Here is a 13,322-nt window from a genome sequence, read left to right as displayed (position 1 = left end):
GGTTCCATGACTGAGCCACAGAAGAATAAAAGAAGATGAAAAATACACTGAGAGATGACTAGGCTTTATACAGAAATTTGTGGGATACAGGTCAACAAGAGTACATTTCAAATTAATTTAGGCATCCAAATCTCTTTCAAGACATCTCAAAACAGGAGAGTCACTTAGTACTAAGATGGGGTTAGCTATGAATTGGTCCTGCCAAAAAGCATAGCCTTACACTTTTAGAAATATTATTTAACGTGCTGACGAACACAGGTTTTACAATTTTGGAACTACTTCGTGCTCCATAATAGAGGCTCTTTATTGAAAGACTCCCGTTCATAACTGATCTAGGTCCAGTCAATTACAGAACGTGTGCAGATAGTTATCATCCTGAGATGTTCGGTACCCAATATGTTAACTCAGCCAGGGGTATACCTACAATTATAGATTATAGAAGCTGCTGCCCTTATTTAGTAGATGGAGTTAGTATGTTAACAGGTACAGTGACGTTTTCTACTGTGCACTGTCAAACTTCCTTCACACAGCTCCAATGAGTTAATGATAATCAGACACTTTGTAGAATCTATTATCCTTTAGACTGTAGTCTCTTGAACAACATTTCAAAATTTGAAAAAAGGGAATTTCCCTCATAAATGCTGCTGCCTTTGACAAAGTAAAGTAAAACGCTAAACAAATAGAAATTTGAAAAGCATCTAAACCAATGTGTATTTTTTTTTAAATTAGGAACAAATGCAACGTTTATTGACACTATCTGCAACTGGGACACCATTATATTTTTCATAACAAGAACAGGCAAACAAGTAAAAATAAATTAAAACAGCAGAGTAAGCTCAGGTTAAAACACAGAGCTTACTTTGCAGAAATTAAAGGCCTCATTACAACCCTGGAGGTTAAAGACCGCCAGGGCTGTTTTGGCGATTGAACCGCCAACAGGCTGGCGGTACAATCTGGTGTATTATGACCGCGGTGGTAGCGCCGCGACGTCGCACCGCCGGGACCGGCGGATTCCCGCCGTGGTTGTCCCAGCGGTTTTAATCCGCCAGGGCAGAGATGCCCAGGGGATTACGACTCCCCTTCCCGCCAGCCTTTCCATGGCGGTAGAGACCGCCATGGAAAGGCTGGCGGGAAGGGGAGATGCAGGGCCCCTGGGTGCCCCTACACTGCCCATGCACTTGGCATGGGCAGTGCAGGGGCCCCCAGGCACAGCCCCACCCCGCTTTTCACTGTCTGCACAGCAGACAGTGAAAAGTGCGGCGGGTGCTGCTGCACCTGTCGCACGGCCGCAACACCACCGGCTCCATTAGGAGCCTGCTCCAATGTTACGGCCGACATCCCCACTGGCCCGGTGGTCGGAAACTCTGTTTCCGCATCCGTCCCAGCAGGGATGTCGTAATGCGGCCGGCGGGATTGTGGCCACATAGGCGGAAGCTCAGTGGTCAAACCTTGGCGGGCGGCCTCCGTCGCTCGCCAAGGTTGTAATGAGGGCCTGAGTCTTTTTACTGTTATCTCAATCACCTCAGAGATGCACTGCAGATTCCAGACCTTTCAGCATTTTCTGGACCAAAAAGCCATGGACTTCTAAATTATTATACTGAGTTGTAGCAAGACAGATAAGATATGTCTTCCTGAAGAAGTGCTTTTTACTAGAGAGATGTTGCTGTATCATACACTACCTTCATTGAAAGTTGATCGAGTCCATGTGGTGCAGTGGTTGGGCGGAACCGCCTTCCTCTTGATGTCCCACTCCTGTTCGTATTTGGGTTCCTACTGCTCTTTTTTGGTGGCGGAGGGACCGGTGTCACAAAATTATTAATAATAGGAAGCCGGTATGGAGATATTCCAGAGGTCTGGTCACTTGCACTGATGAACTTCAGTAAGTCTTTATCAACCTGTAATTATATGGACACCATCAATGAGTTGTAGAGCTTCCGTGACACCACAAAGTTGTTACAAAACCTTAGTACACTTGCAAGTCTGTGTGTGGGCATTGCAAGGCCATATTTGTCACATCAGAAAACCAGTTTAGAATTTATGAAGTAGTCCGATGGCTAAGATATCTACCTTGGTAACTGGTTATTGTTGCACCCCATCTAGAGTTGGAGCTTATCGTACGTCACGCAAATGGAGTGAAGTGCTCAGAATGAAACGATTTTGACAGATACCAGCATTCTGGTCCTGTCCTTGACACAACATTACACATGGCGAGCACAGCTATAGCTGCACCGAGAACAACTACAAACACCTCCTGATAGCCCAGATCAGGCTAGCCAGAAAAAATTTTGTTTCCATATATCTGTATAATGATAATGAAACACACTTTGAAGACATGCAAATATTCAGTAAAACAATATTTTAATAAGAATAATAACAATGTAGGAAAGTGGGTTATTAGTGGAAGGGGCATTCACCCTCAGCTAGTAATAATACCACAATCACTAATATATCCAGCTGAGTCTCAGTAAATTAATCCTTGCTCAACCATTGGTAGCTTAGCAAATGAGCAGTCAAGTTTAACTTAGGAGACAGGTATGTGTAAAGCATGTAATAAATAAAGTATGTAATATCAACTGCTGGAGTTGGTCCTTTTTGGAGGGTCATCCCCTAACTTTTTGTCTTCAGACCTCCTGTTTTTGCTGACTACGCTTTTGCTGGCCATACAACTCTGTGCACTTTAGCACTGCTAACCAGTGCTAAAGTGTATGTGCTCTCTCCTTAAAACATGATAACACTGGCTTATACCAAACTGGAAAATTTAATTTGCCTATAAGTCCATAATAAAGTGCACAACAAGGGCCCAGTGCCTGTAAATTAAATGCAGCACTTGTGTCACCCACTTAAGTAGCATTGTAAACATATCTCAGGTCTGCCATTTCAGCTTGTGGGTGTACAGTTTAAAATTGCCATTTTAGCCCGGCAAAATAAACTTTTTGCCAGGCCCAAACCTTCCTTTTCAATACATGTAAACCACCCCTAAGGTAGGCCCTGAACAGCCCCAAGGGCAGGGTGCAGTGTATTTAAAAAGTTGGGCATGTACTGATATGTTTAACAAGTCCTGGTAGTGGAAAACTCCTAAATTCATTTTTCACTACAGCAAGGACTACCTCTCCAATACAGTAACATTGGAATTACATTATTCATTTAATAAGTGTAATTTGAAAATGGGAAAAGGTGACCCCTTCATGTCTCGTACCTCTGGAATTACAATTTAAAAATCCTAACTTATGGTAAAATCATATTTCAAATTGCAATTCTGAAAATGCCACTTTTTAAAGTCCATACACAATAAGGTGATGGATGGAATGCTTGAATTAATCTCAGCAACTGGCAGTTGCTCGAGCTGCATCCCAATCCATCATTATTCATCCACCATGCCGACTCAGTTTGGGCTCAGCCATTTAGCAAATCAGTCTTGACCCTGTTCCTCAAGGGAACAATCCAGTCCGAAGTTCCAGAGCAGGTCCTCCCTGAACCTGAAACAAGCAACCCAAAACCAGTTATGGGCTCTTCAACCAGGTATAGCTTGGTTCCATTGGCACAATAAGCCTGGGATCAACGTCTGGGCATACTTTGTGCACTTATGGCACCAAATGAAGAACAAACACTGAGATAGATGGAATTTGTGAATTAATTTCAGCAACTGGCAATCGCTCACAGCAGCATGGCAATCCATTGTTTATCGCCCACCATGCCATCTCAGTTTGGACTCTGCCATATGCAAATCAGCCTTGAACCTGTTCCTCAAGGGAACAGTCCAGTTCAAACTGTCAGGCCAGGTCCTTCTAGACCCAGAACACAAGCATCCCAGGACTGGTTTCTCCCTTGTTATGGCTCTTCAGCTGGGTACAGCTGGGTTCCAATGGCACAGTGAGCCCAGGAACCATGTCTGGGCATACCCATCCCACTTAGGGTGACACAATAAGTATACAAAACAGCCATGGATGGAAGCCTTGAATCAATCTCAGCCACTGGAAATCAGTCAGGGACCTATCCCAAACCATTGTTATTCTGCACGCCATGCCACCTCATTTTGGACCCTGCCATCTGCAAATAGCCTTGACCTTGCTCCAAAAGAAACATTCAAGCCTGAACTGCCAAGACAGGTCCTCCTTGAACTGGAAAACAAGCAACCCAGGACCGGTTTTGCCCTAGTTATGGGCTCATCAGCCCATATTGTTTCTATTGGAGTAGGGTCGAGACTGAGTCCAAGCTGTGGTGGCATGGTGTGCGGAATAACTTTGGATTGTGATGCAGCCCAAGTGAAAACCAGTGGCCGAGATTAACTAAAGGTTTTAATCCTTCACTATCTTGTATACTTTTAGAAAGTTGGCATTTACTTACCGTAGCCATTTGGTGCCTGCTGCCTGTCTCTGGTCACATGACTGGGTATATTTTGGCAGTTAGGCTTTGTGTATTCATCATAGACAGCCACACAAATTAGGGAGCTTACGTGTGACTGGATGGGCCATCTCTAAACACACTGGAAGGAGGGGGTGGCCCCAGTCCAACTTACACTTGAATAAGCTGTGTTCTGCCTCCACACAAAGGGCTACATCCTCCCTGTAGTTAGCCTGACACCCTAGTCAACCAGTAACCCAATGTCTCACACCACCAAAACCATGAAACTGTAAATAAGCGAAAGACACAACATAATAAAAATCCAACACCAATTATAACACTAGGGAATATTTTTAGCTTTTAAATAACACCAAAACGACAAGAATGCAATGCATTGAACCTGAGATATGAATTTCTAAAAATGTAGCTAAACGTAGCATCAACTGAGGGTATCGGGTCGCTCTGGACCGGCTCAAAGTCATAGGTGCAGGTTTATCAGGACAGAGCGCATGCTGGGCACAGGACCAAGTAAGGCCCGTTGAGTATTGTACTTTCGCCTTTGGTGCGTGGTCTGCACTGGGTTGCTTTGTGAGGCTTCGCACCATCCAGAATTGGTTTCAAGGAGCATTGGTTTTGATGAAGCTGTCCGGTGAGGCTTTGCAAAGCTTCACGTCTTCTCATGATGGTTCTGTTGAAGGGGGCAGCTGAGCCGGGAGGCTTTGCGTCATCTCGCTCTGGTTCCAAGGAGGCTGCCAGCTGGTTCTTGGTTCCTTTGGGGAAATAAGTATCCTCTAGCACTGGCCAAGGGATTGGATTGCAACTTGGGAGATAGGTCTCAATCTCCCACAATACACTACCCCAGGACAGGACCAGTTACACTGGTCAGCAGGGGTGTTCTCTCTTTGGTTTGCACATGACTTCTTTATTTCTTCTGTACCTGTTGCTGATCAGGAAGTCCACTCCTTTCCTTTTGCAGTCATGCACAGTCTTTTTTTTTGTGGAGCGTTGTGAGTGCAGAAGATGCAGTCTTTCAGAATGCAGTCCTTTCTTTGGTGCAGTTAAGGGGTCCAGCAGGGCAGTCCTTCTTGTCTTCTTTTACAGGCAGTAAACTGAGGAGCTCCTGCAGCTTTGCCATGTTTATACAACATTCTGCGAAGCAGGAGGGGAAGGACACCATAACCAATAGAAGTAGCGCTCCCGCCCTCTGCTTTGACCACCTCCTGTGAAGTGTAGCATATTTGTAAAAATGGGGAGAATCTCTCCTTGGTGTGTATGTCTGTGTAACCCAGCCCAAAGTTGTAGCTAACAACTGACTACAATCCCCTTCCAGTCCTTTACCTAATCTAATTAGAAGGGGCTCCAATCTGGCTAGAGATGAGGAAGTGGGATGGTCTGTTGCCTGAGACATCTGTTTTCTGCAGAGGCTCCTGCCTTTGAAATCCAGCTTGTCTACCCAGCCCCCTTCCTCTCCCTCGCTTGTGCAGGAAGATCTCCTCCCACCAAATGGATGTATTGACGCAGCCCCAAGGTTCTTCACATGTACTCAGGGAGTAGCTTGGCTCAGGATGTCAAAAGGCTGACCAGTCAAAAGAGGCTGCTTCAGGACTACTTTAGGCAACTCAGGATACAAGTTCTAAAACTACTTTCTTGTAATAGCTATATTAAATCTGACCTTGGCAAGTTGTTGGGTTTAATTAATGGTCAATAAATTTGATAGTCTGAATGACATGTCTGGCTAGCTCCAATCAAAAGTTAGACTTTATTAAGTTTAATAAAGCCTCCCCATGTTAGCCTATGGGGCTTGCAGCACTACAATAGGAAACAACGACTGTGGATGTTTTCTTTACCAAGGCATATAAAACATCCTTCATATTGTACCTGCTGTTTGGAACAATTTACCCAACCATTTGGGCAACTAGGGAAGACCTTAGCAGTCACTTATATGTAATAAAAAGGTAGGGTTGGACTTTGGAAGTACTTTTAATTCCAAATTTGAATATGGACAAGGCAGGCCTGGCTTTAAAATGACACCAGACACCACAGCAGAGCACATTTAAGTGCATTAGGTCCACTAGGGTCTCTAAACCCATATGGCCTATGTTAGAAATGGGGTCTCTAGTTGGCAGTGGTTTTCACCCTGTCCAAGTAGCGACCCTCACTCTAGTCAAGGTGAAGGAGCCACACAGCTAAGATAACCCCTGCTCACCTCTGGGTGGCTTACACAGCTAAGATAACCCCTGCTCACTCCTTGGGTGGCTTGGCACGAGCAGTCTGGCTTATCTCAGCGGCAATGTGTAAAGTATTTGTACACACATACACCCACAGTAACACAGTGAAAACACCACAAAAGTACACCACACCAGTAAAGATATCACTTTTAAAAGATTAAATATAATTGTAGTTCCTTGAAATCAATTAAGCGCTTCACAGAGGCAAAGTACCTGAGATGCATCAGAAACAAAGACGATCCAGGGTGCAGGGGAGGTGATGCGTTGAAAGATCTAGAGATGCGTTGGTTATTTACTGTTGCAGAGGAGGTGATGCGTTGGTTCCTTACTGCTAGGCAGGGGAGGTGATGCGTCTGTTCCTTACTGCCACAGGGGAGGCAATGTATATTTTGCAGCAGGAAGTGCAAGGTCCTCAGTGCGGTGCAGTGTCAATGAAGAAAATGGGATGCATCAAAGTCAAGTAGAGATGTGTCACTCTCACAGCGATGAAGCAGGCTCTAGGTCAGAGTCAGGGCAGTGCATCATGGGCTTCAGTGATGCAGTGCTCAAAACTCTTGCAGCAGTGGTTCTTTTGACATGCTGTGGCGGAAACCTGGAGCCTGTATTGAAAACAGCGGTCGATGTGTCAAGCGAGGACCACAATCTTCTTGTGGCACCAAAAACCTCCTTCAAGGGACCTGAACTGAACTTGGCAGCACTTGACAAGGCTCTCAGCAGAGGAGCCCAGGTGCTGCAAGATGATGTCCTTAAAACTTATAGTAGGAGGCAAGTTCAACTCAAGCCCTTGGAGAACCTTGGAAAGCAGGCTGTAGAAAGCAAAGTCCAGTCCTTTCACCTCCAGGACAGAAGCAGCAAAAGCAGCAGGCCAGCACAGCAAAGCAACAGGCAGAGTTGGCAGTCCCTCCTACAACATCCAGCTCTTCTTCCTGGCAGAATGTCCTCAGTACAGAAGTGTTTCCACTATGTGGGGTCAGAGGTCCAGTACTTATACCCATTTCTGTCTTTAAAGTAAGCAAACTTCAAAGAAATGTCTTTGTAGTGCACAAGACTCTGCCTTTCCCTGCTCTGGCCCAGACACTCCAGTGGACACTCCAGGGGGTTGGAGACTGCTTTGTGTGTGGACAGGTATAGCTCTATTCAGGCACAAGTTTCAGCTCCTCCCACCACTCTACCTCAGGAAGACCCATCAGCCTGGTGATAGGCCATAAGGGTTTGTAGGGCACACCTCAGCTCCATTTGTGTGACTGTCTTGAGTGAATGCAAAAACAGCCCAAATGTCATACAGACCCAGACGTGTACTCAGCAGATAGGAAGAGGTACAGAATGGTTAAGCAAGAAAATGCCCACTTTCTTAAAGTGGTATTTTAAATCTCAGAGTTCAAAAAACAACTTCACCAAAATATGTACTTTTCAATTGTGAGTTCAGAGACCTCAAACTTATATCTCTATCTGCTCTGAAAGGGAAACTACAATTAAAAGATTTTTTAAGGTAATGCACATGTTACCTTATGGGAGAGATCGTCCTTGCAATAGTGAAAAATAAATTAGCAGTATTTCACTATCAGGACATGTAAAACATACCGGTACATGTCGTACCTTTTAAATACACTGCACCTTGTCCATGAAGCTGCCTTGGGCCTACCTTCAGTGGAACTCACAGGTAACAAAAAGGAAGGTTTGGGCCTGGCAAGTGGGTGCTCTTGTCAGGTCGACATGGCAGTTTAAAACTGTACACACATGCACTGCAATTGTAGGCGTGAGACATGTTTGCAGGGCTACTCGTGGGTGGAACACTCAGTGCTGCAGGCCCACTAGCAGCACTTGATTTGCAGGCCCTGGGCACACACTATGACTATACTAGGGACTTACTAGTAAATAAAATATGCCAATCATGGATAAACCATTCACCAATACAATTTAGACAGGGAGCAAATGCATTGTAGCACTGGTTAGCAGTGGCAAAGTGCCCAGAGTCCTAAATCCAATAAAAACAGGTCAGAAAAAAGGGGAAGAAGGCAAAAAGTTAGGGGATAACCCTGCAAAAAAGGCCAGGTCCAGCACCTTACCATATACTAGGGACGTACAGGTAGACTGCCTTTTCCAATTAGAATTATACCAATGAACACATGCATTTTACAGGATAGAGCACTGGCCTTAGTCCTGGTTAGCAGAGCCCAGGGCACTTTCAGTCAGTAACCACCAGCATCACTCAAAAAATGAGGAAGAGCAAACGTGTTCCCCCTGAGCCCCAGATGAAAGGTGATGGATAACTGCCCTTGCACCAGTACTGCCCCAATCCCTTGCTCTGAAGCATCTATCTGGAGTACAAACTCCTAATTGTAGTCAGAGGCCAGTAGGACTAGTGCTGAAAGCATAGCCTCCTTTGGAGTGTCAAAGGCCTGCTGACATTCTGGTGTCCAAATGACCTTTTCTGGCTACTTCTTTGGGGTAAGCTCTGTCAGGAGATCCACAGTGGTCCCATATGTCCTCACAAATCTTCTATAGTACCCAGTCAGACCAAGAAAAGTTCTTAGGAGCTTCCCAATCCAAGGTGATCTGGATCTTGGTCTGGAAAGGTTGTACACAGCCTCCACCTACAGGGTGGCCCAGGTCTACCACTGAACGTTGCCCTAGCTGGCCTTTGTTTGCCTTTGCTATTCAGGCCCGTCTGCTGCAGGGCCTAAAGCACTTCCCTCATGTTGACAAGATGCTCCTTCCAGGAGGAACTGAATTCAGCTATATTACCCAGATAAGCTGCACTGAAAGTTTCCAATCCAGACAGCACTCTGTTCACCAACCTTTCAAAGATGGCAGGGGCATTTTTCAGGCCAAAGGCATCACTTTAAGCTGAATGAGGCCCCCTGGAGTAGAAAATGCTGTCCTCTGCTGTTCTCCTGGACCTAGAGCAATCTACCAGTTACCTGAGATCAAATGTACTCAAGTGCTTTGCAACCCCCAACCTGTGGATGAGCTTGTCAGCTCTAGGTAGTCCATAACTCAACTCAAGCATCTTGACTACCTCAACGTTAATGCTGGCTTTCACCTGGTCAAACAAGCTATACACCTGATTTTTGGCAGGTAGGCTGTCATCAGTGTAAATATCATGAACACATCAATTGGTTAGTCCGGGGGTCAGGAAGAACAGCCAATCAAACTGCCTCAACACTTATTTGCAGTCCCTCTGCTGAAGGTCTGTCAGCCTGGGGGAAGGTATCACTCTCTCCATTGGCCCATCCTGTACATTAGTGGAGAGGTGGTCTGGCAGAGGCTTGCTTTCCTTTGTCTCCCCTTTATCTGTGACCTTAAGCATGGTCATGTTTGCCCAGTTTGGCTGGGGTTTCAATCTATTGATATGGAGCACCCCGTGGGAACACCTAGGAGGAAGAAGGTCCTCAAAGTAGGTGATCACACCATTTTTCTCCAGAATGGGGTAGGGCCCAGTCTACTTGTCCTAGAGGGCCTTGGGAGCCACAAGATCTAAAACCCACACCAATTGTCCTGGCTGATACTCAGGCATAGTTGCCTTCTGGTCATAGCAAAGCCTAATAAGCTCCTGGCTAGCCTTAAGGTTGCTGCTTGTTCTCTTCAAGTACTCCGCCATGCGGTGCCACATGCCTAGCTCATAATACAGTACATTGTGTTTTTGCTCCTTGAGAGGCTTGTTTAACCAAACTCAATTGTCCTCTTACAGGCTGGCAAAACGGTAACTCAAAGGGGCTAAAACCAACACCTTCCTGGGGCACCTCTCTGTAAGCAAACAGCAGGCATGGGAGAAGTACATCCCATCTCCTGCTTAGCTTGTCAGATAAATTCATGATCATCCCCTTCAGGATGCTATAGAAGCTTTCCACCAGACCTTTGGTCTGGGGATAATATGGGGTGGTAATCTTGTAAATAACACCACATTCCTCCCCCATCGCATTCAGATAGGCAGGCATAAAGTTGGCCCCCCTGTCTGAGACCACAACATTTGGAAAACCCATCAGGGTGAAGATGCCAAGTAAGACTCTGCCTAATGTGGGAGCAGTGGGCATCCTGAAGAGTACTTCTTCTAGGTACCTAGTGGTATGGTCCTCTACCACCAAGATATACCATGTTCCCAGAGGCAGTTGGTGGGTCTAGAGGGACAATAATGTCAAGCCCTACCCTCTCACAGGGAGTCATAACCACAGGCAGTAGTATCAAGGAAGCCATTGGTTTGCCCTCTGTCTTGCCATTGGCTTGACAGGTGACAAAAGAGCTGAAAAACTCCTTAAACTTGTCAAACATAAGGGGCCAATAAAAATGGTTCACAAGCCTTTTCCAGATCTTTTTCTGTCCCAGATATCTGGCTGAGAGGATATCATGAGCCAAGGTGAGGAGAAACTATCTGAACTTCTGGTGCAGTCTCCTGGTTTCCCTGAGTTTGGGGTCCCTAGCCTCAGTGTAGAGGACTCCATTCTCCCAATAAACTCTGTGGAAACCACCAAAATCACCCTTCTCCTGCCTGGACGGGTTCTGCCTTAGGTCATCAAGAGTGGGACGATCCCTTTGTCCCTGGCACGGCTCTTCTCTGCTCCCTGCAATTTTGCCACGTGGACAGGTCTTGCAGAGGGGGAGTCCCTTCTTCTGAGACCAGATCCCCCCCCTCAGGATTGGATTCCTCCTGGATCTCTTGAGCTGTGTGGGCTCTTTCATCAGACATCTGGCACTTTTTCTTGCTCTTGGAGGCTAGGCCCATTGTTCCAGGGTTCACGTGTCCATTCCTCCCCAGATATGCAGCCTGTGGCCATGTCAAAGCACAAAGTCACTCAGGGAGGTCCAGCATCTCTTCATGGACCTGCCTTTCCACCCCCACCCACCCAGAAAATTCAAGATAATTTCCCAGTAGACACTCCACTTGAAGGGCAGGATACACAACAGCCTTCTTAGGGCCAGTCACACCTCTCTATTCCAAGCTCAACATTGCTATTAGATGGAGCTTGGCTCTGTTGTCTGCATAAGTGACCTGGTGGAATACACCAGGTTGGGTCTGCTCTGTGCAAACCAGTTTGTTCAGCCCCATGGTCACCCTGGCTTCTGTTTCCCACAGAGTCTCAAACTCAGTCCAGTTGATCTTAGGCCTTTGCCAGTACTTCCCCCATACTTGGAGGCAAGGCTGTGAGGGATGCAACTTCCACCTCACCCATGGAAACTAAGGTCACCTCTGCACATAACATTTCTCCATCTCTGGGCAAACTTTCACCACCAAACCTAGACCAGCAATCCCCTAGGACTTCCCACTGGTAGGGGGCTTACTTGTGCAGACTGCATCTCCCCTTTTGTGTCCTGGCTGCAAGCTGTCAAAACACAGCCCTGTCTTTGTGGGGTCAAAATGTTTTCACTAGCACTAAGTTAGTAATATTAGTACTAAATCTCTACAGCACCACATAATATATATCTCAAATATCAGCTTTAAAATTATTTTGGAAATTCAAATTATTCTTCCCTAAACATCAGCTTATGAGTTCTGAAAATACACACATTTTTGTTTTGAATGCACGCTTTTCAATTTTGAGATACATATATTAATTCAATCAAGCAAAAGCTTCTATTTACGTAGATTTGACTTCACATAGGAGAGCCACTTACGGGTCACTGCAGAGATACCAGTATCTCATGAGCCACCTGTTGGAGAAGCCTGGTCTAGGCCACTGAGGATGGTTCTTGAGTGTGGCATATTAGGTTTTTCAAACCATATGTTGCGGTCACCAAGGATGCATAGGTTTGAGTATATTCTATGAGGGTTAAAGGTTGGATCTAGGAACGTGTCTGGGAATGTTCCATTACTGGCTTGTGGTCTAGAGAGAAAGAGAAAGTAACATGGAAATGTGGAGTATGGGTGCATCTGTTAACGAAGGTCTCACAACCTTGTAAAGAAAAATCCTTAGCAAGATTTGTTGTTTCTTTAAATATGACGGCTAAGCTGACTACTATTTTGCCTATGTGATTTTGTACAATGGTCTTATATCCTGGTGAAACTACTTCTTGCAATACTGGCGTATATCTTCCCTAGCCATGATTCTGTAATGAAAAGAAGGTCGGGCTGTGTGTCTATCAACAGGTTAAATATGTGGTATTTGATTTTTGAAATGGAACAAGCAGTTCTCAGAAGGCATTGTAAAGAATCTTTTTTGAGGTCAAGAAAGTTTATGCTGCAGGAGGGTGAGCGTTGGTCATTAAAGTTGTGGGTGGTGTGCTATGTGCTATTCTTGGTGGTGTTAAATATCAGGTGAGAGTGGAAGTGGTGTTTATGGTGATCATTATAGTGGCTCAACAATGTATGTTTGTAGAGAGTGGTGTGTGTTGGTTGTAAGTTTGCGTGAGTTGCTGTTTTTGTGGCTCTTAGAGTGTGAAACAGGCAGCATTTTTTATCCTAAGACTGAACAGACTCAAACAGCCAACACTCTTGAACTATCGCCCTTTACCTGGATGCCTGGGCTGAACTCCCTGAGCCGTAACGTTAAATAGCCCTAGTAAGCTGGTGACCGTGGGCCAATGGAAACCCTGGCCGTAATCCTCATCAATAAGAATCCTAGCCTTAATGCCTAGAGCCAATGGAAAACCTAGCTCTAGGAACCAATCACAGCCCTATCCCTATCAAACAATCAAAAGCTAAACCAGAGGTCTAATACAAACGCTAGTCCTAGGAACCAATCGGAACCTTAGCTTTATAAACCAATAAGAACCCAAACTGTAAGTCTTAGGTGCAATATAAACCCTAGCCCTAGGGAC

At 45.5% G+C, this 13,322-nt stretch overlaps 1 protein-coding gene across 2 annotated transcripts in view; it reads right to left on the bottom strand.

Annotated features, from left to right (window-relative positions):
* ERICH3 (glutamate rich 3) overlaps window positions 1–13,322 on the bottom strand; it is a 325,653-nt gene that overhangs the window by 178,728 nt on the left and 133,603 nt on the right. For both annotated transcript variants that reach the window (XM_069232437.1, XM_069232438.1), the window contains exon 7: window positions 1,680–1,895. In XM_069232437.1, the coding sequence (XP_069088538.1) occupies window positions 1,680–1,895 (216 nt within the window). The remainder of the gene's footprint in view (window positions 1–1,679; window positions 1,896–13,322) is intronic.

The sequence above is a fragment of the Pleurodeles waltl genome, chromosome 4_2, assembly GCF_031143425.1.
Source record: "Pleurodeles waltl isolate 20211129_DDA chromosome 4_2, aPleWal1.hap1.20221129, whole genome shotgun sequence".
Lineage (NCBI taxonomy): Eukaryota > Metazoa > Chordata > Amphibia > Caudata > Salamandridae > Pleurodeles > Pleurodeles waltl.
This window is presented reverse-complemented; position numbering and strand designations above follow the sequence as displayed.